Raw genomic sequence first — 22,280 nt, 5'->3', positions numbered from 1 at the left:
GGTTTTACCCACATAATCTAACAATGCCTTACTTATTAATCTAACAGTGTTCTTATTTATTTTGGAGATCACCCGTTTTAAGCTGATCTCTTCTTAGTTTTCTTTGATCCTTGCTCTTAGCATAATTTATGCAGGGTATGTTTTCAAGATCCATCACAGACATTCAAGCTCTTGAGATCATACACTGTTGGCAGCTGAAGATAGAAGAAAGTCCTGGAGACAGTCTAGCCATTTTTTGGGTTTCATGTGGGTTGCCATCTACAGTAAACCACAGCCTGGTTGAGATGGTTTTGTGGATGAAACATTGCAACACAGGGTTATCTTTTTAGCTGGAGGGAGGAGGTCTAAAAATAACCTTTGTTTCTAGGCTGGAGTAAGGTATAACAATTTCCTAATTGACTGGCAAGTGTAGCTTAAAAAGATGGGATAAATTTACTGTATGAGTATTTTTAAAAACATGGAAACATTTTCATTGTTGCTAGCATTCTGCCTTTGTAACCCTTTTGTGGTCAAGATTTTTCTACAGGACAGGAAGAAGGTGGGAGTAAAGGAAAAGAAAGAGCATGCTATTGCAGCTGTAGTGCCAAAATACTTTCCTCTTAATAAAGATTGTCCACTGCTGTTGTTGGCAACAGCAAATGGAATATTTAATCTGTGGGAAAGTTCATTAACAACACTGTATTGCCCACCCACTAACAAAATGCTGAAGCTCTGCACTAATTACCCATGACTGTTAGCCTTCATCTTCAAAAACAATGTCACTGTCATGAAGTAGTGGGAGCAGTATTCAGATGAGGAGACAATGGTTTCCTGAATATGAGAAAAAGAACAAAAGAAAATCAAGCATAATATCTGAAACACAAAAAATGCACCAGCAGATGATGCTGTAGTGTGGCTATTAGACTTGTGACATCTTTGGCATGTGACTTCTTGGTAACTTCTTAAAAATAAAAGTGTTTACTTTTGCATCTAAAGACTAATATTTACAGCTAGGCTACACTTCTTCCACCCCCTACACCAAGTGGGGTGGGGGAAGAAATGCACAAAACTGCCTCATAGGAAATTACATACCAACTTATTTTTAATGCTGCTGGTAATTTTTGTGTGTCTGATTTTCATGCTGCTTTCCTTTTGACTTTTTTCTTAAGTTGAATCATTGCAAAGTTGGTAGGAAGGGGTCAGCAGAAATGTGTGGCAGTATGAGTTTTTTATAAAGATCTGATCACAACATTATTAAACACTTTTTGAAATAAAAATAGCCACCAAACTGCACTTGTTACAACATTTAATTCACAAAGCCATTTCAACCAGACTGGTTTACAGTAGCCAGTAGTCATTTGGGGGATTTTGGTCATAGATAGCCTCCTCTTCTTCTCTGCCCCAAGGAGATCCTGTTGTGCTGGCCATACTTTCCATTTTCAGAAACCAAATCAAGGTATTTTAAGAAAAAGAAAATATATTTTCTTCAGAGCCAATGACCGGCCTGATATTTTGTGAAGGACATTTCCTGCAGGTGTGAGCTGTTGCTCAGTAGCAGTATCACTGGCCTACATATTAAAATAGCCGGACTCTACCACTTCTGTTACCCTCTGACACCTGTCTGTCCTGGTATTAAGAGAGAAGTCTGGAATTGGGAACTGTAAAACTTAAGTCTTGATTGCACAAACCTTTTTATTTGCTTTATATGCAGATTACATTCTGTTGTGAATTTTCAAGGGCTTCTATTACTGTCAAAACCTATCTTTAATAGCATGTGTCTCTTTTGCTGACTTGGAGATGCTGAGGGAAAGGAGGCATCTTTCAGACATCTAGGCCTGTGGTTTGGTATCCCAGTTTATTTTGTCACCAGGAAGTTGAAGATTAATATCCAGGCCTGTACAGTGAGTGTTTTTGGAACAAGTAATTTTTCTTTGGGATTCGAAAGGCATTAAACTGGATTACATCTCTTTGATTCTCTATATGCAAGTTTCTACCCCAAGAGTGTTCCTGAATTATCTTCTTTCTACACTTGCCATACACAGTGTTGCTTAAAAATAAACACACAAAAACTTGTCACAGAGAATCACTTGATAAAAGCTGTGTTTAAGTGCGAGGTTGTCTTTATAAACTAGCCGTATTCACTATGTGTGCAGTGTGATGGAATATATGAAACATACTGACATAACATATGTTCATGAAATCCTTAGATGTGTCAAGGTGCAGAGCCCTTACCTGAGAGAGAAAAGGTTAAGCTCTTTGTCCTGGTAAACCATAAATCATTCTGTGGTTAGTTTACAGCAGTAGTTTTTTACTTTGTAAATACATTTCTAATGATTTTCAGAGAGCTTCTTGCACACAAGAATGTAAGAAACAGAACTTTCATTTTACAAAACCTTTGGGGCTTATGACTGAAAAATATGACTCACTATGCTTATCCTTCCCAATTTACCCTGGCAGCAATATTGGTAACTTGCAGGAGTTAACACATTTTCATTTCGATACAAAGGAATGTCTTACCTTTATTCCCCTTTTCCCCCTGATTGTTTAGGAATTGTTTTGAAGTGCAGTAAATTGACTAAATATGTCTTGGTCTCCATTTTACTACTAGCCAGCATGGGACAGTTATTCGTGGAGCTGATGCTAGCATCCTTGAACATAAATTTGGAAAGTCTAGTATTTGATGAGAGCTTGTGTGTGGGATACAGACATTCAGCTGTTTCACTGAAGTAGCCTTACAGAGTGTGGCATTAAGTCCTCTGCACTGTTTCAGGCGTATTTTAGAATTGGAATACAGTTAGGCTGTAGTCCTGAGAAGAGCTGAGTGCCATTTCACTTGTAAGCTTTGCCTGAAGAATGCCAGCATTCAATATGAGATGCTTGTTGAGATCTTTTAAATGTAAGTTGCATGTGTTTTCCTTAGCATACTATCAGCATACCAGTTGTTCAGTTATTTATAGGATTTTCTATTCCATGTTTGTTGCACTGAAAAGACATAGGTTGCACAATTATGGTATAATATTGCTCTTTTGGCCTTTGGAAGTAAATGCCTAGGCTAAGCTAAAACCAGCCTTGGTCTGAAGGGGTGCAGTCATCCAGACAGCACTGTTCTTTGATGTAGCAGAATTCATTGTATTTAGAATTCATCGTAGCTGTGGCACAATAAATTCTAAATAATGAAATATCAAACAAGTACACTTCTCCCTATAGGTAAACATTTAATTTATTAGTGTTGTGAAGGGAGGGATCTTTTACTGTTCATGATGCTAGCAGTTGTAATGGAGAAACCCATATGAATTGCATTGTGAAAGGATGTGCCTGGTAAGGCAATGATGCTTCTTTCCAGTACTTGTCTGTGCTTAGAGACTTGACTGCTGAAGCATGGCCTTATTCCATTCACACTTTCTTGATGTGTCTGCATGCTTACTTAGAGCCAATTAATAGGACTGTCTTAATATCTTCATCTCTTTCAAATGCTGCTGCTACTTCTGCCCTGCCCGTCTTCCTGCCATGTGTGTGTATGTGTTTTATTTTGGTTGTTTTTGTTTTTTGTTTGTTTTTTTTTTTTTTAAAGATTGGTTTTAGCCACTGAGTGTATGTTTGCTAAAAGCAAGATTTCTGTGCTTTTTGGAGTATGTGTATGTATGTGTTTATATATTTGTGTGCATACATTCACACGTGTTTATATCTACAAACACATTTACAGAACCTTATATTCCTAAAAATATTACCTTACCAGCAAACAAAAACTTGTGATGCTTACTGTACCTCAGTAGTACACACGTAAATTACATTGTACATTTTGAACACTTGAGCATCTGGTAAATGCAAAGAATAGTTGGTTAAAATGGCCCCAGTCATTTAAAGTTTTGTTGTTCTGGGCAGAAACTAGTGAAATTCAGACCTGTCAAGAAAAGGGAATTGGAGTTTGGATTAATTATGCCTGACGATCAGTTTCTGTTGAGATGTAACTGGTGTGCCTTTTAGGAGAAATGTATGCAATGAGCAGTTTGAAGTTCTGCTGAGAGGGAAGATGGAGAACCTCCTTTCTGCATATGAGCACAAAGGAATGCTTTGTTTGCTCCCAGCATCTGCACAGTCTGTGATCTGATCATTTTTGTTATCATAATCAGCTTTACTAGATAGTGAAGAAGAGAAGGTAATAGCTTAACACAGTCTAATCCATGCAAGTACTGGATTTAGATAAGATTAAAGTATTTCTGGATGCTGAGGAGGAGTGAAGCAGTTTTTGTGAATCACACCTCTATGCTCAGAATGTTATAAATCTCAACAACTGAAAAAATATGGTTTGATTCAGTCAGAGAGCTTTACCTGACTGTATTTAACTAATTACCTGTGGAAGCTTTAGGCTTTTTTTCCTTTGACTCTCATAAATATAGCAATATAGCTTTCTGAAGTATTCTCAGTTTAATTATGTATGGAGTTTCTATGCTGTATTTTGGTACTGCTAATGAATTTGAATGAGATGCTCCTGAAAGACTGGGTCTTGAAGTTGCTGTCCAGGTTAAGTTCACATCTGCTTAAGTGATTTGTTTCCAGAAAAACTGTAAGAACTGTTGTGTTTCACAAGTGCAGAAAACACTGATTTTCTTGTACGTGGAAACTTAAAAAATAATAAATTAATGCTTGCATTTAACGTCCTTAATAGAGGTTTTGTGTTTTACATGAACCAGTAGCAAAATCATGGAAGTTGTAATGGAATGAAATCTGTTTTGTATTTCATCTTGCCTCACAGAAATCTATGTTTAAGCATCTACAAAGTAGATGAGACCTTGTCTGTAATATCAGGGCTTTCTGACAGATTCACCATTTTATTCTTTTTTTTTTTTTGGTTGTTGTTTTCTTTTTTTTTGGAGCAAATCTCGAAGTAGCTTATAGAATAAGCAGATACTATGCGTATTTTTAGAGCATCTGTTAGCCTTTTGCAAAGTTAAAGCTAATCATACTGATTTAAAATATGGATTCTACTAAATAGACAGTTTCGGTATATGAAATCACTTAACGAATTTAGCCATTTATTCCCTATGCTGTCATGCAAGAAAATTGAGTTTTTCCTCATGGGTTTAGAGCAGCCTTCAATTTGCTTTAAAGTTGATAGAGTTTTTAAGTGATATAGATCATTATCAATGCTAATAGTGTATTTGTGTGAATGTTAATAAATTTTAAGGATAAAGAAATTTGATCCTGTAAAGCACTATGAACGAAGAACTTGCTTGTAGCTTGCATGTGGGGAAAATAAGTGAACATAGCATGTACAAGATAGAATAGGAGATGTGTCTGTAAGCCATACTTTTTTTTTCCCCTGAGCAGTGACTGGAGCATGAGGGCTTTTCATTAAGCTGTTGTTGCACTTGAATCTGAAATGAGTAAGAGAATTTGCTGACCTCATGTTTTGGTAGTTGTATCTTTCCTGTAGGGTCAGGCTGCTGTGGAAGCACCAAGAAACAAGCATGACTTTCATCTTCAGTGGTCTGAGGTTACACCACAGTTAATCTTCAGTTAAACCTCTATGGTATTCTGCAGCTTACTGATCTTGGAGATTGAATAAGTAAATTTTTCCTCACTTTAAAATACAGGTTAGCTCATGGTAGCCCAAAGGATAGACACTGCATGGAATTAAAGCACATTTCAGAGTAAAGGAGGAAGTGCATATGGAAAATCAAATAAAAAACAGCTTGTGTTAGATTATAGCTATTGTGCTTTGCGTCATAGTTACATCACTGCTCATCTGGCTGCTTTTTAAGTTAAATGCTGTTTCCTGAATCTAAATTGCTGGCACATTTCATCCTTTCCTGCTCTTCAGAAGAAGGAATTTAAAAGAAATCAAGTGCTTTCCTCTTGAAAGTAATGTTTGCAACACTGTATAACCTAAATTTCATAATCAGAAATTACAGTCTGGCAAGTACTAGTTGTCTGTGAATTTGAAGTCAGCCTGCTTTTCTTTGGTCTCTGGGGCTGCTGATATGACTAAGATTCAGAGGTTACACTGGGAACAATTTGATCTTACTATCTGTGCTATTTAAATGATAACACTTCTGGTATATATGAAGCTTTAAAGGTAAGTGTCAAGATATTCAGCTCATGATGTTTAACCAGACATATGGTGTCATGAGCTGATAGAATGCACAAATCTGATAACACTGCTGTAATTAACTAATCTTTCAGGAATGGGTGAAAACTAAATGCATGTTTTCCTTTTAGTTTGGTTTTGTTTTGAAGTATGTAAATACTTTTATAGATAGAGACTTGAGTTTGGCCAGACCTCTTATAGAAAGCTGATCTAAAGAAATGGAGGGGACAATTCACCTATTCTTTTAGTCATTCATGTGTTTTTTTGTTTTGTTTTAGTTTGCAAGTATGCCTGCCACAGAAAATGTGAAGAAAAGGTAAGCATGGTTTTTGGCCTCCCTTCTTGCTTTTGATCTACATGTATTCAAAGTTTAGACAACAAAATCTGTATGAATTTATTAAGAATAAGATGCCTAGCTGGGGTATTGTTCTTGCCACTAATTTGTGAGGAAAAAAAATAAATCTATAGTTGAAAAATTAGCACCAGTGGTTGAGTTTATCATTCTTCCCACAGGAGGAGATGTTTTACGTTGAAAACATCAGGTTAAGTGGGTGAAATACAAACCACACAGTTCTGCCAGAAAAGGAAAAAAAATCTATCTGAGTGAATAAAGTATACATGCTGTTATAATCCAGTTTAAACCCAGAAAGACAAAGAACACTAATTCTCTGTGTATAAACTGGAAAGAATTTAGAAGGTTCAAAATATACCCAAAAATGAGATTTAAACCAAACAAGGTTAGATGTCAGTGCCAAAAAATTGGTGTATTTTATTTAATAGTAGAAGAGGCAGAGAGAAAGAAAGAGATAGATAAAGAAGTGTGACTGGGGGGTGGGGGGAGAGAGAATGACAGGGGTTAGGTAGAGGGTTCCAGTGATGTCTCGTTGCTCCCCTCCATCTGGTCTTCTTGGTAGTAAGGGTCCCGCGCCATGCCACCAGAAGCTGAAGAGTATAGAATTTTGTGGATTAATACATGCTTTGGGCCAGGTGGGAACACCAGTTTGACACTGTCCCTTGCAACACTGAGGATCTGTTGCATTATCTCTGGTGGTCTGCTGCAGGGTCCGGGGAGCCATTTGATGGGCCATGACACCCCCTTCTGCTGTGGATAAGCTTTCCCCCAGGAGAAGGGTCCCTCAGCTGAGCTGGTCTGCACATCAGAGGATGTTCACTACCTCTGACCAGAGGCCTTTCCTACACACACCCAAAGCCTCTCTCCCCCACCCTTTGGTGCAAGGGTCTGTTCAAGCCTGGCAGCTGATAGCCCTGGAGCTGTGGTCTCATTGCTGAAGGTGCTAAGCCTGTGCTTTGTGAATGTCCCCAGTTCCTGAATTTTATCTTATCTTCATCAGTGAGTGGTCCAAGGCCTCACTCTGAAGTGGTGGTATTCTGTGCAGGGTGTGGTGGTATTCTGTGCAGCTTTTGTAAAACAATTCTAGAAGTCCTTCATGAAAATGTTTAAGTCAAGAACTGTAATATTTCAGTCTCTGACACGTGCACGCCTGTACGCCCCCATGCATGTGTGTATGCACACACCTGTACAAATATATAAATATATAAAATTTGTACAGTGGAGATTTAAAGGCAAACTTTTCGCATTGGGATAGAAGAAGTATAAGAAGTATAAGCATATTATTACTTTTCAGTGATTACTGTAGATTCTGTCAGTTCAGTTTCATTACTTTAGAAAATCTTCAAGTTCCTTTCACACTAGACGAGATTGGTAGTTCCATGGTCTCCTGTGACTTACTTTCCCCATTGCTAGATTTGTGTAAATAAGAGACACTTACAGATTCAGTCTGAATCTAGCAGTCTTGGAGGACTTTATTTTTCCAGAAGCACTTTTGTGGGGTAATATTCCCTTCTTTTAACTTAAACTTTTGATTAGTACTTGCTGTCTATTAAGACAGCATGTTTTATAGTCTGTTCTGGAGACCAAAGATCTAGACTTAATATCTGTGTTGTTACCTTGATGTTTGCAAGCATTTGTTCAGTTCAGTACATCCAAGGTGTGTAACTAAATTCAAGAGAAGAATCTTTGGTTTGTGAAGGACTTGGTGATTTTTCAGGACATTTTGGGAAATTCTAGTAAATACAAGTGTCAGTTAGTTGAGCATCTCCCATTTTGAGTAAAAATGGTACATGTGCATTTGAAGATCACTGTTTTGTGTGGTATGCTGGGTAAATGGCGAATTCTGTGTTTTTTAATGAAATAAGATGATGAAATACACAGTGGTAATTAAATTTTAAGTAAGGTATTACATTTTAAAGGGTTTCATCACCTATATTAATTCACCTATTTATATAATAAATAAATATAATAATGATTAGTAATAATACTGTAGTAATGGTGGCCTATTGGTAGAAACAGAATAGTTTAGTAGAAAGGTGTACTTTTTGTTAGACCAGATGATGCAATTGATCCCTCTTTGCACAGTAGCTTTGGTTCTCCACACAGTAATTGCAGCATGGAGTTCTGACGGTTGTATTAGAAAGAATCTGGTTTGTTGATAACGTTGGTAGCTCAAAGATTTACTTGGGTAGTTGCTACATAGAACTAGAGTTTCCAGAAATGATGATATTTAAATGATTCTGGAGACTGGTGTGGTTCTTTAAACTTGTTTTGGAGATGAAAAATTTCGTATGTGTGCCTTATGTTTAAAACAGGAAATTCATTTCAGCTCTTAGCCATTTGGGTGTCAACTGTTGAAAAGAGTAGAATATGGAGTGCCAAAAGCATGTAATAGCCTAACATCAAGATACTGACTGACATGTTTTACGATTTTTGAATAACTGAAATGAAATTATTAGCATTTGTTACAGAATATTAAAAAATTATGAGAAGAAGACCAAATTCAATAATCAGTTATTTCTTACAAGAGGCTTATTTTCTGATTTTCGGAAAAGCAGTCAGTCAGCACGTAGCTTAAATTGGAAAACTGAAGATATATTTGGAATGTAAATGTTTAAGACTTTATTCTGATGTGTGGAGGAGGGAATTTTTTAAGATGACAAGAGAGCTATTAAAGTCACTATTGTGATATGTGAAAGTCAGAAATAATGCCATAATATTCAAGTGTTTCCATGTCAACATCCAACAAAATGCTCTCGGTTTCAAAAGTGGACGAATTGGGGCCTCACAGAGTGGACTGCGTCTTTACAACGTGGCATTTTCCTACTTTTTGTGAGAAAGTGTAAGGATTGTGCTTGGTTCACAACCCTCTGGGCTAATTTAGCCTCTTCTGGCTTGCTAAGAAGCATATTCCAGAAGTGTTTGCAAATGTTTTCTATAAACTTCATGCTGGAGAGGTCACTGCGTCTTCGGCGTGATTCTTGCAGACCTCTGTAACAGATTGAAATCAGGCCTGTGCTAAATTGCTGTATGCATCTTAGTATTGCCTGATGCAAAGATGTTTTTCCTTATGATTTAATACATGTAATCATTAAATTTACCTTAGGGAGATGCAAAGGGTCATCCTGTACGTGGATGGTTTTCAACAATAGGGAAATAAAGCAAAAAACTGAAATGACCTTCAAACTCATTTTTGATTTTTGCTTTTTGACCAGCAAGTTTCACATGTGTCTTCTGCTTTCATATCTTTCTGTGATGTTGCTGGTGCCCTTTGCTACCACATTCCTTTCTATCCAGTAATATGTATTAAAAAAAAACCAAAACAACAAACCATACTTCTCCCCCATTTTAACCTTTGCTTATTGTTTAAATATTGCTCTCATCTTATCTTTCATCTTTTTATTTGATGGGCACAGATCTTAGGTCTTAGATGTACACTAGATGCGGTGAAATCTGTGGGCTGAGCAGTGATATCTGCTGTTTGTTGTGACAAAATTCCTGTCTCCTCACCCTAAAACTTCTGATACTGTTGGCTGAAGTGCCATTTATGACCATAGGAATCATAATGCTGTAGTTCTTATCACTGTTACTCAGATGTTGGAAACAGACTGAAATCCTGAGAAGCCAGACTAATACTTACATTATAGGTCCAGAATTCTGAGATAGAGCTGGTCTGGTACACAGTTTGTTTCCATTCAAGAAAATTTAATCCATGCTGGTAGTTTGTTCCCTGCCATCCTCCCTATCTGGTAATGTTGCAAGTTTTGTTTGCCTTTGCAAATGAAGAATGTTTTCTAATGGAGATTGTACCAAAATATATACACATGGAATCCTCAAAGAGTAGCATAGTTCCCTGAGTAATCTCTGCCTCATAAAACTTGGAGAGGTCAGATTGCATACAAAGAAAGGAGAAGTTGTCTCAAACAGATACATACAATTGTCAAAATTTTGATTTATTTTTTTTTTTTAAGCTGAAGAGGTAGTAAAAGGAGATATTTTGAACAAATATACTATATTTTTGGACTTATTTGTGTCAGATAATTTCAACCTATTTTATAAAGCCCTTTCATCTATTACACAGATTAAATCAGGTGGGGCACTAGCTAGCATTTACAGTTCAGGTTTGCAAATTAAACCACAGTACAGAGGGCTAGTGCAAAGTCCAGTAAAATCTAGTTTTAAGATCTTGATTTCTGCTGTCTGGTTTAACTCCTGTTAGCAACACACAAATTCTGACTTTCTTTTGCTTCTGAACTCATTTGGAACAAATCCCATGATTTGAAGAAGGAAGGGACTTTATCTCTGTTTACTGGTTTACAGTTATCAAGGGAAACTAATCAATTTTTGCTTTTAAGTACCTTCTGTTTCATTAGAGGATTTTTAAAAATATTTTTCCCAAATAACCTATGTAACAAGCGTCTTTGCCTTGTATGTATTCTTCAGAGAACTGAAGAACTTCAATGATGTAGGTCAGGGCTGTGACACTGCAAGATGAAATACCACAGCATGGATGAATGCCAGCATTTGTCCTTAGTGTTTTGGGAGGGTAGGTTGGAAAAGGGGAACAATAACTGACAGGCATGCAGGAAGAAGAAAACCAGAGAAATATTTTTTTCCAGGCTTAACTCTGAAGGTGTATATTGGTATAAATAGGTGTATGTGTTTTGTGTACCAAAAAAAAAATGATTGTGTGTATAAATGTGTATCTGTGTATATATATATGTGTGTGTGTGTATATATATATGTAAAAATTCATGTTAAATACATCTATGAGCTTACCATATAGGCTTCTGACAGTCATCTATGTAACACTGAGAAAATCTACTAACATGACTATAACTTCACACTATTTGCAGGATGTCAGTGACTTCATTTTGTTGGGCTTTTTACCCTTTCTCCTCAATTTTGTAACATAAATAGTGAACTAGAGTGTTCACAACAGGTTTTCTGGTAGGTTACTTTATTAGGTGAAGATTCTTCCCCCTGTACATAGTTTGTGTTACACATAACCTGTGCAAGCATGCCAGAATTTCTTACTTGATAAAGCTGTAGCTGGTGAGAAAGTGATTCATTATAGCTATGTGGTTAAATTGCTTTTACAAAAGCAATATAATAGTGTTTGAGATTTGGACTTTGAAATGCACCTTTGGTAATAACTGGCTCATTCTTTGAAGATGGCTCTCCCTCTGAAAAATCAAATACTTCTTACAAAAAGAGAATAAAAAGGAAGAAGATAAAAAGGAAGTATGCATTTGGAAGTGAAAAAACAAAAAATCACTGAAATGCAACTACTGGTTATCCCAGCCAATGAACTGTTGTGTGCTGGGGGGGGGCATTATCGTGTTGCTGTTAAGAACAAGCGGGGACAGATTTTATTTCCCTAGCGCCAGATAGCCTGCCATTTGTTGACTTTTTTTTTGTTTGTTTGACTTAACATTTATCTCATGTTAGTCAGTTACTCATTAACTGATGTGACTGATGTTACAGTCATATGAAGAAAAATTTCCAGCAGATTCATTGTAATCAGAATTCTTCATAAAAAATTATTTTTAATCATTTTTCCATCAATGTGGGACTTTCTCAAGCTAGAGCTCAATGCAGGAAATATCACACCAGGAAAATGTTTTCATATTAACTGTGTATGCAAGAACAGGTAATTTGTCTTGAAAATAGTTGCTTGATTATTTGTGAATAGACTAACAATGTACCTCTATGTCTATGTGCTGGGCACTGAAGAGGTAACTTTATGAAAGTAGGCACAGCTTTCTTACATTCTGATATTGCTTCTTAATATGTGACTGTACAGAAACATAGAAGCTAAATCCACCTTGGTGTGGAGCTATGATATATTACACTAATGCATATGCAGTACATTTCTTACAAGAATAAAGAAACTGTTGAAAGCTGACAAACCAGGTTATTGTAGATGTCTTTAAGAGTAGCTGTAGCTTCAGTAGGTGGACCAGAAAAGACTTTCTGAAGTTTATTGTTCTGTGCAGTTGGTACACAGTGTGTAACTTTTTAAACCAATGTCTGAGACCTTTATACTTGGTTTCCTATCTCTGCATAGTTATTGGATTTAAGTCTTGTTGTTTTGCTTTTTAGCTCTATACTGTTTCTCTAAAGCTTATTTTTTAGTGTGTCCCAGACCTTTGAAAACTAGGAAAAAGAATTGGAGCCACTCATATATTCTCAACCTAATTTGTTTGGATGTCAAAATATTCGCTGTTACCTGTTAACAGGTTAAAAAACTCATTTGCTTTTAGCCTGTGTCTGGATTAACAGTGGAAGGATTTGCTTCAACTGCTCATGAGAATTGAAGTTGGGATACAGCAAGATCTTGGCTATTTTGCTTCATCTGGGAAGAAATGTGCTATTTTTGTGTGGAGTTAGAAGAAAAAAAAAAGTCAGTGCATCTTGGGTGGTTCATTGAGTTTTGTAGATCAGAAACAGGAGCAGAACATCAAAGTCTTTGACATGGGTCTTGATTTCTGTAAAAAGGAAGTGCAGAAGACACAGAACCAGAAGATGAAATTTTTTTTTGTAAAGTCAGTTTGGTATATATAACTGTTTCAGGTATAGAGGAGCTCAGAGAAGGAAAAAATCAAGTGCTATTTTTATTGTTAGCTCTCATCTTCTCACAGTCCAGAGTTGCCTGAATAAGATACCACAAATCTGCAGAGATCTGTAATTCGCTTCTGAAGTTCTTGTCCACTGGATGTCCCCAGTGTTCTTGTGTCAGAAAAATGGATTTTTCTTAGGCAGTGAATCAGCTGTAATTAGCCAGAAGATTACAGCAGAGCTGTGTTTTATTTAGCCATAGGGGTAGAGATGTGCTTGATTCCTCAAGAGTTTTCATCAGTGAAGGGAAGGGAGAGAACAGAGATTATATTTTTGTATGTCAGTGATGATAATTTTATTCCATAATAAGTGGTTCACATTATTAATTACATGAGCATGTAATGTTAGTTCATCTCTTCCACTGCACCACTCAGCTAACTTGCCAACTCCTTTGGTGTTTTCATTCATTCTTTCTTCCTAGTATATGCAGTGAGAGGAAAGTAATTGACATTTCATGTTTATCTACTTTAACCTTAGGTGTTGCTAATTAGGACAGTAACAAAACCAGTTTATAAGTACAAGGTAATCACTTGCTCAGGACAGCTCAGGACAGTCTTTTTTCCCTAGATGCAGGTGTTTGCTGCTTGTGGTGGTGGTGCAGGGTGCATGTGGCTTTGTTTCTTTTATCTGGGCACTACTCTGCTTGGTGGTTTGTCACTTTGGCTTGCAAGGAGAGTTGGTGGTTGTTATTCAAGGTAGCATATGAGGTTTTACATGCTTTGTCAGGCAAGAGGTCACCAAGGCAGATGATGTCCTTGCTTCCAGCAATAGACATGCTATTAAGACAGCTTAGTTAACATCTTCCATGTATGGAAGTGTGGGTGTTTGGTTGGATAGATAGTGAATCATGAGTGGTAGTCACAAAATGAGCTGCAGAGATGCAGCATATTAAAACCTTGGACTTGCAAGCCCACTGAGGAGACAAAGGGGAGAGCAGATAAACTTGCAAGAGATCTGTTTTCTTTAGTGGTAATCTAGAGATCAAGCTGGGAGTTGAAGAAACAATGTCCTACTTTTTTTTTTTTTCTCCTTTTTGTAAATAATTTATGATTTAAGAAGCATTGAGAATTGGAGGTAGATCTTTTTCATAACCATTTACAGAGACAAATGCTGTCTCTCCCATGCTAGTGGTTAAAAGCTGTTCCTGAGTGTTCAAGCTGGAGTGGGTTGTCCTTGTGTAGTCAGGTAAGTAGCCCCTATGACACAGCCTGTGCTATGTACAGAACTGATGTTTCTTTTTGTTTTTGCAGCTTGCTCTGTTGCATGGGCTGCATCTTCTTTTTATTATTCTAAGGATTACAAATGACATGAGGCATGAGGCCCCCTCTGCTCAGTAACCTACTCTGTGTACTGTGAATTGCGTCATTGTAGGACTCAGCAGCTGTTCTGAATGGAAACTCCACCTTTGTTGTCCAGGTGTTGCTGCAGAGTTTCTAGCTCCACTCTGCTGGCTGAGAGGCAAATCTGTCCCAGAGAGCCATAATTTTGAAGGTGAACATGTTAAATGAAACAGTTTTCACTGGGGTTTTCCTCAAGGTACCTGTTAAATTGCGCATGCTTGATGACTACTACTGAAGTTCAGCTGAGTGGTATGAGTGGATGAACCTACATGACTGTATGTGTGAGATTTGAGGATGCCTGCTGTATGAGATTGTAGAAATAATGTAACACTTGGTTTTCCCTAGGTCATCATGTAGTCCAAGTTAGTCATGCTTTTCCTGGCTTTCTTTGTGTTTTGGTTTCTGAATATCAAAATAAGGTGGTTTGGGTTTTTTTTTGTGTGATGTATACAGACTGTGTTTTTCATAGGAAGAGTTTTTAATTTGGAGACAGATCTCTGAAGATATGTAAATCCACAGAATATCTGTTCTGCTTGCTCTGCTAAACTCATGACCCAAAGTCAGTTCCAGAGCAAGGGTAAGGTGTTGGGAACTGCTGAAATTCTAGGTTTCTTGAAAAGCAGAATGCTTACTCATTAACTAAAACTAAGGTGATGATTAAAGAATGCTGTAAAGGATAGAGGAAGGGAGAAAACCCTTCATGTTTCACTGTGTGATGTGAGGGAAGACATTACTCTTCTATCGCATCTCACCAGAGTTTATGTGGTACTATCACTTCAGCCTGTGACAGGAGTGGGTCACACCCCAGGAGCAGGATGACCCAAGGTGTGACTAGAGCACTTGCTCTACGGTTTTATGGCTGTCAGTCTGCGCTCTGAGGAGACAAGGACAAAAGGGAGGTCTTTTGCATGGGATAATAGAGGATTTACTGCTCTGGGGAATCTTGGGGGCAAAAGACAGAAAATGTGAGTGTGCAACAGCTGAAATAGGGAGGCAGTTCAAAGGGAAGGTACAAAGCATCAGCTAATCAGAGATATCCTGGGGAGGGTAAAAGGCAGGGTTCACAAAATCATCATCCAATGAGGGAGGTAAGGGGGGAAGGTTGGGTCACATGGACTAATCAAGCATCGAAGTTTAGGGGATTTCCGAAGAGGAATTCCAAGCATGCGGTGGGCCTAAGACAGATTGACAGGAGACTCAGGGTAGATTGACAACATAGGGTGGAAGGGTCTCATTTGGACCAAACCATCAACTTAGGTAATAACCAAACATACCATTAACACGAAACACACTGCAACACTCTTCGACCTGTTTCAGTGATCAGAGTATGTGAGCAGGGCACTGAGTTTACATGGAGCTAGTGCTAACTTTTTAGTGAGCCGAAAGTAGATAGTACAGCTGATAGTACAGTAGATTCTGCATCTGATCTGGTTGGTACCTCTTTGTGTGGATGGAGCTCAAACAATGCAGCTGGGACATCTCCAAAGGTATTATCTTTTTTTCCTTATTTTATCAAAATTTTTTATTGCAGGTGGTGACACCCTGCTTTCTTCCAAGCAGCTATGAGCTGGTGAGTATTTTTGGCACTACTGATAGCCATCAGGTTTTATTAGGTTATAGGTTAGATTATTCTTGTAGTGTCCTATAACCTATTATTTCAGTACTGTGCTATCACCTTTCCTCTCTGAAGCTTGGCAAATCAGGGATCCATTTCTGAAGCTTGTTGCTGTGTCCTGGCCCATCCAGGAATGCACATGTTTTATGCTTTTATTTCTGCCTTTTAAATTAAAAAAAAAACAAACAAAACAAACAAAAAACCAAAACAGCTCAGTAATGATTTGTTTCAATATACTGATATCTTGTGTCAGTTTGGAAGTGCAAGTAGTATAAGATTTGTTTAGGACCTGTTATTTTCTGTTGCTGGTGGAACCCATACTTGGTCAGGATAGGAAAACCTTAAGCCTTTTCTGGCTTGCATGATTTGGTTGTTTGAACTTCAAGAGTAATATGAGTGATGCTGGGGAGATGGATTCTAAGTTACTTGTTGAACCAGCACTGGCAGCTGCTAGTGTCATTACTAGGACTAAGCAGCCAACACCTGATGCACAAGTGTCAGCCAAGAACTCTGTGTATTGTAGGTACAATACACAACCACTGGCAATTAGGAATACTACATCTCAATTCTTCACTGCTGTGTGAATTGCCAAGCCACTACACACATTTTTGTGTCTTGATTTGCATGGTGGAAAAATAGAGGTGATGGTTCTTACCTATCACAAACCACAGAAGTCAAAAGGTGGTTTTTAAATAAAGCCTGGAAATCAAAATCGGTTATTTCTGATATTATGAGGAAAGTGAGTATCAACTCATTGGAGGTCTCTCCTAGATTTGACTCAGTAATTTTATGAATTAACCCATGTCAGAGTCTGAGGATCTTGTATAGCATCACTGCTTAAATTATAAATCGAAAATAAACCCTTTCTTTTCTTTGCAGCTCACAGTATTAGGTGCATACTGGCAAATACAGTTGTTTTCTTTTCTGTTGTGCACTCAACCGAGGTATTGATTCTGAAGTGGAAAACTGGTTATTGTGGTTCGGAAAAAGATTTAAACATACAGCAACCTGTGGGATATGCTACTAGTCATTAATAATTCTGATTGAACTTGTTTTTTGTGTACATGGGACAATGCTGATAATATAGTCCCAACTGACTCTGTGACCTGCCAGTAGGTAAAGAATGCAGATGGCAAAAGTGGCCTAACCTGTTTTAGTTTACTAGCAGGAATGTAGACAGAGGTATATTCAGTCACCAAATAAAACATTTACTGGTTTGGGCAGAAGGAGTGGAATTCTATTTAAATTTCTTGTAGGGATATCTGTAGGTGAAATATTTTCACTACACAGTATACACTATGTTTTGTTGGGGAAAGCAAGATTGAATAGTGTGATTTGCTTTTGGTGTGAATGTGGTGAAATTTTTATATTATATCTTTGTTCAGCACAAGTAAGTTTTATCTATTTAATGAATAGTTCTGTTGTTCTGAAGGAGGAATATCTGTGATGATGTTAGCTCTAAGCATTTTTTTGACAACTGTTTTGAGTGTAAAGTGACAAGATCAAAAATAAGTTGAGAGATTTAGATAATAGGGAGGGCAACATCTATTCAAATTAAACAAAACTTTGCATCATCATAATTTGCTGCTGAACTATGGATTTATCCCAATTCATTCCAATCCAATCAAGGAATTCTAACCTTTTAGTTTCCACATGAATAAACTATACATATGCTTTCTTTAAATCAGTGTTGCATCTATTTAGTCAATGTAAAGGTTGCCTATATTGCCTTAAACTGGCTTATAGCAACAATTGTAGTTAGAATCTCAGTGACACATTTCTTGGAAGACTGTTGAAGCCTGATGAAATTCACAGATGTTATTTTTCTTCAAAATGTGTGTTTTATTGAGTATTTTCTTTTGTCTGTTACCAAAGGGGCCCTTCCCATTTCTCATGAGCCGTGTTTCTTGCAGCTTTGTAATGACATCAGGAGCCTCATATGTCAATTCAGTGCAGCTGTTTGGAATTTCAGGTGCTAAAATACAAAGTGGTCCCTGTGTTCTAATACTGCTTACTTTATGTTGTCATGCACATTCCTCAGAAAGTGGGATGATGTTAGTCCAGCTCGATTAATTAAATTCAAATGTTTAGCAAAGATGACTTATTCTGTTGCACTTAATTTTATTTCATGAAGAGACAATGGACTCTTTGTGGGAATGGTCTTTCACTGCAGAAATTTGTAGCTTATTCTAAGAACTTGAAGGAAAATAAAAAGTGGCATGGTCACTGTGTTTGTTTTTACTTGAGAGCTGTGTGAGTTTATCTAGTACTTCTAAAATTGGATAAAAATCAAAGATGGTAGGTTTGTTTAAATGGCCTTTACTGTAATTATTGTATCTTATTTTGAAAGATTGTTAGCTACTCAGCTGTTAGTATTTCTTAAATTGATGTTTTTAATTTTAAAAAAATGATGACAAGTCCTTTCCTCTTGTGCTGTCAAAATAAGGAAAGGTTTAGGTCATAACCATAGAGCTCTGAATACTTTTTGTTTCATCTATTACTTAGAAAGATAAAAAGAAAGCCAATGGAAGGATATTAGTTTAGAGTCAGGAAATAGTCTAGGATAGTTTATGATGTTTCAAAAGGGCAGTAAGCTAGTTTTCACTGAATTTATTTTTTGTCCTTCATGATAGTATCTTTGAAAAGCATAAAGCAAACAAATTCTTAATTCCTCAGAGTCCCATCACCTATGCCACCAAATTTTTTGCAGTGATGAAATGTGATGTGAAGGCTCAAAACGCTTACATGGATTCTTATCTTAAAATTACTTCATTGATAAATGGTCCTTACGACTGCATGACTTGTCAGTTTTAAGACACCTTTAAATAGTGATCTTCAGCACAGAAATTCCTGATTTAACCTTAATAGCCTTTTTTTTTTCTTTTTTTTTTCCCCGAAGAATTCTGCATACCTCTAGTCTGCCATTTAAATCTCGCTTTTTATAACTAGCTATTATAACATGGACCGAGTAAATGGACACTTACCTGTAATGTTTATTTTACCATAGTAGTCAATTCAAGCTGAAGTTTGGTTAGCTGTTTTGCTATGTTTTGAGTGGAAGTTTGATCATTTTGATATAAACTGAGTGAGGGTGTCAATGATTCTGATTTCCACCCCCATCTCCTTAATTATGCAAGCCTCTTTTCTGCCTGTAGAAAGAAAATCAAAGACCTGAACATTCAGGCCTCTCCTAACAAACTAAAACCTGATTTTGAAGAGTAAGTCAGATTGTGCTCTGTACAGTTTCAAAATAGGAGGAGAACAGAATAAAAGTACTTGTTGGGGAAATAGAGATTGGGTTTTTTTGGATGTGTGCATTTTTCATTTGGTTTTTTAAAAGGAGCAGGAGCATAACTTGTAAAAAATTGCTGAAGAAGTGAGTGTGAAGTCACAAAAGCCTCATTTTAATTGCTTATCTAATTTTTTATTTAAAATCCATCGTAGTTTATGTATACACCTACATACATACAACCTAGTGCCAATATTTTCTAAAAAAAAAATAATTAAAAACTAAGAACTGAAAATACATAAAACCAAACTCCCAGCTATGAAAAGTGAGGAAGAGAGCAGGAAACTAAGAAAATTCAATACTCAACAGTGTTTGAAAGAACACTTGTCCGTTGCAAAAAACCCCCCCCTCCTTCCTTTTTCTTCATACTGTTGTATGCAATCCTCCCCAGAAGCTTTGTATGAGAAAGATCAGTGAGTATGAAAAAATAAATTTTTATCCCTACTGCATTCAGTTTTAAACACATGTTTTCAGACAAACAATGCGAGACAATTCGTCATTCCTATGGAACACAGTCCATCTGTTTTTAAAGTGGGCGTGCAAGAGATTTATTGAGAAATGGGAAGTTGAATAATTATGGTATTGGGAAGGTCTGTGCATTTCATTGTAATTGGGAAGGATTGCATTTCATTATAAGTGGGGTTTCATTATTACTAGAAGATATAATACGTTAAATTTGGTTAGTCAGGCGTGACCTCCAAACACAGTGGAGAATGATAGCAGTAACTAAACTGAGTTAGAAACTGGCATATACAATGATTTTGCTCTGCCAGCTCTGAATTTGGTTTCTGGCTTAAATCAGTAAAGGCTTTTGTGAAAAATTTATCAAGTGGGTTTGGTTTGTAATAACTGTCTGTGGCTAATTAGTTCTCATGTTTTCCTGTCCTTCTTCTTTCAAGAAATAGCATGGAAAGCTTATGGAAAACTAGGAATATGGCCTGCTCTGTTATTTAGGGAAACTTCCTTTTTTTTCTTGTATGCTACTTTCAAACTTTAGCTCACAGGACCTATGCGATGCATGTGAAGCAAGCATAATATACATATAGCAGGCATGATTTGGTGAAGGTGAGGGACATGCTAAATCTACCATACTTTCCCATTGCCATGAACTTTCCTGGCTCCTTTCAAGACTGTCACCAGAGCAGTTCTTAAGGGAGTGCTGCAGGCTATAGCTGCCTGTCTTGTGCACATGCCTACACATTATGGGAAGGGAAGTGCAACAGCCTTGTTCTGTTCTCTGTTTTGTTTGCAAAGGGTGGTAATATCCAGCAGAGGTTTCTATTTGCCTGTTCAGTTCCTGCTCTGTCACCATCCAGAACCGTAGTGCTTGTGTCTCCATGAAAACTGTGGGCTTTGGAGAAACATTTATGGAGGGATGTTTCTTCTCTTTCATACAGCTTTCCTGAACTCACAAGGAAGCAAAGGTGCCTTGAAACTTTTTTTTAAAGCCCTCTCTGTATTGCTGTTCAGTATTGCTTTATTAAATTTTGACCTGTGCTCTTCTCTTCCTTTCCTTTTTTTCTTTCAGCTTCTTAAAAAAAAATAATTCTACTTTTCTTAGTTTCTTGATTTGTTCATTGTAGATACGCAGAACAGACTGATGAGACACTTCCTTGACAAAACCTGTGAGCTGATACCTGATTTGAAAAACTTGACATGATCATGTTTCAAACTTTTTTTTGTATTTCAGTTCTCCAGAAGGGGGCTGGTGTGAGCCTCTTTGTAATGCATTTCTATGGGATTTGTTTTTTTAGTTTTTGATTTCAAGTGCTTACCAGAGTAAGGCCATGGACCCCTGGTTCCAAAATGCTGTTTTAAGTGCAGTCAGTGCCTTGTTTGTAAATGTCTCTGACTTAGTCATAAAAGGGCACAGAGAATAAATCTGCATTAATTGGCTACTCCAATCCTTCAAATTAATGAAATGCTGTGATCTTGAATTGAGCTGTGCATGGCATACTAAATTCAAACGGTAGTCATTGAATTTTCCAGGAGGGAGGGCTCATGTTGTTCCTAGGTATATCAGAGAATTACAAGATTTAATAGGAATTTGAATATGAAGTTTTGTTATAATACAGTATGTACAGTTCCAGGCATTCATCCAAAGTGAAATGAAAAGCAGGCTTTCTTTGAACAGTCCACAGAAACAGGGCATCAACAAGAAGGAAAGGTTTGGTAGTTTCCAGAGCCAAGTTTGCCTGCTTGTTTATTTTCTCCAAATTGACTTCACACTTTTCTACTGAGTGTGGTACTATTGCAAGGCAGAAGCATCTGCATTTTGGAAGTGCGACACTAATTATTATAGCAGATAAATCCAGATGTGTTATGTTCTTCCAAGGTATGCCATGCTTCTTTCTGCCTTCCCAACTTCCTTTTTATAAAGAAAAAATATCCATTGTTCAGATTCTTCAGTATCAATAGTTTTCAGATGGCATTGAAACTTTTCTTCTATGTTTGACTTCACTAAAAAACAAATGGACTTGCATAGGTTCTGCTTGACAGCTCATACTGGAAAAGGGAAGTACCCACTACAAGGTATATTTTTTCTGCTTATCTGCCTAATTTTCTGTTCTTTCATAGCTTACCCTGAGAGTGACAGATCTTATGTTCCATGTGAAAATGCCTCTGGTTAATCTTTGAAAATGCTTTCTCAACAATGGTATGTGTAAAAGGATAGGACAGTACTAATGCCATCACTGTAAGTGAATGCTAGCCAAATATTGAAATAATAAATAACTGTGGCATTAGTTATTACAGTGTAATCAAGGACTGCCACTTGTCTTTCAAAAGGAAAAGACAAATCTTTTAGTGTTAATTTAAAAATCAGTTTTTCCTAGTGTCAGAATTCATTGTATTAAGCACAATGAATAATTTATCTATGTGGACCCTTCTCTTTGGATAGAACTGTGAAGCAAGTGTGATACTTTAGGTAAAGTTCTGATGTTTGGTCTAACTGCTATATAAGGGTGGATTCTGTTTGCTTATTGCTTAAGTAAACT

General features: G+C 37.0%; 1 protein-coding gene across 6 annotated transcripts in view; it reads left to right on the top strand.

The window, feature by feature from the left end:
• Positions 1-22,280, top strand: part of TNS3 (tensin 3) — a 166,131-nt gene that overhangs the window by 30,397 nt on the left and 113,454 nt on the right. For 4 of the 6 annotated variants that reach the window (XM_015618189.3, XM_015618188.3, XM_015618181.2 and 1 more), the window contains 2 exons: positions 6,346-6,383; positions 15,912-15,950. Coding sequence is in view for 1 of the 6 variants with exons in the window: in XM_033511984.1 (XP_033367875.1) it covers positions 12,061-12,072; positions 15,912-15,950 (51 nt within the window). In the remaining 5 variants the exon portion in view is untranslated. Of the gene's footprint in view, positions 1-6,345; positions 6,384-11,980; positions 12,073-15,911; positions 15,951-22,280 lie in introns of those variants that run through there. The other 2 variants (XM_033511984.1, XM_015618184.2) reach the window with 2 other exon arrangements.

Source organism: Parus major, chromosome 2 (genome assembly GCF_001522545.3).
Source record: "Parus major isolate Abel chromosome 2, Parus_major1.1, whole genome shotgun sequence".
In the NCBI taxonomy this organism is placed as follows: domain Eukaryota; kingdom Metazoa; phylum Chordata; class Aves; order Passeriformes; family Paridae; genus Parus; species Parus major.
Note: the sequence above shows the minus strand (reverse complement) of the source record. Positions and strands in the feature narration are given on the sequence as shown.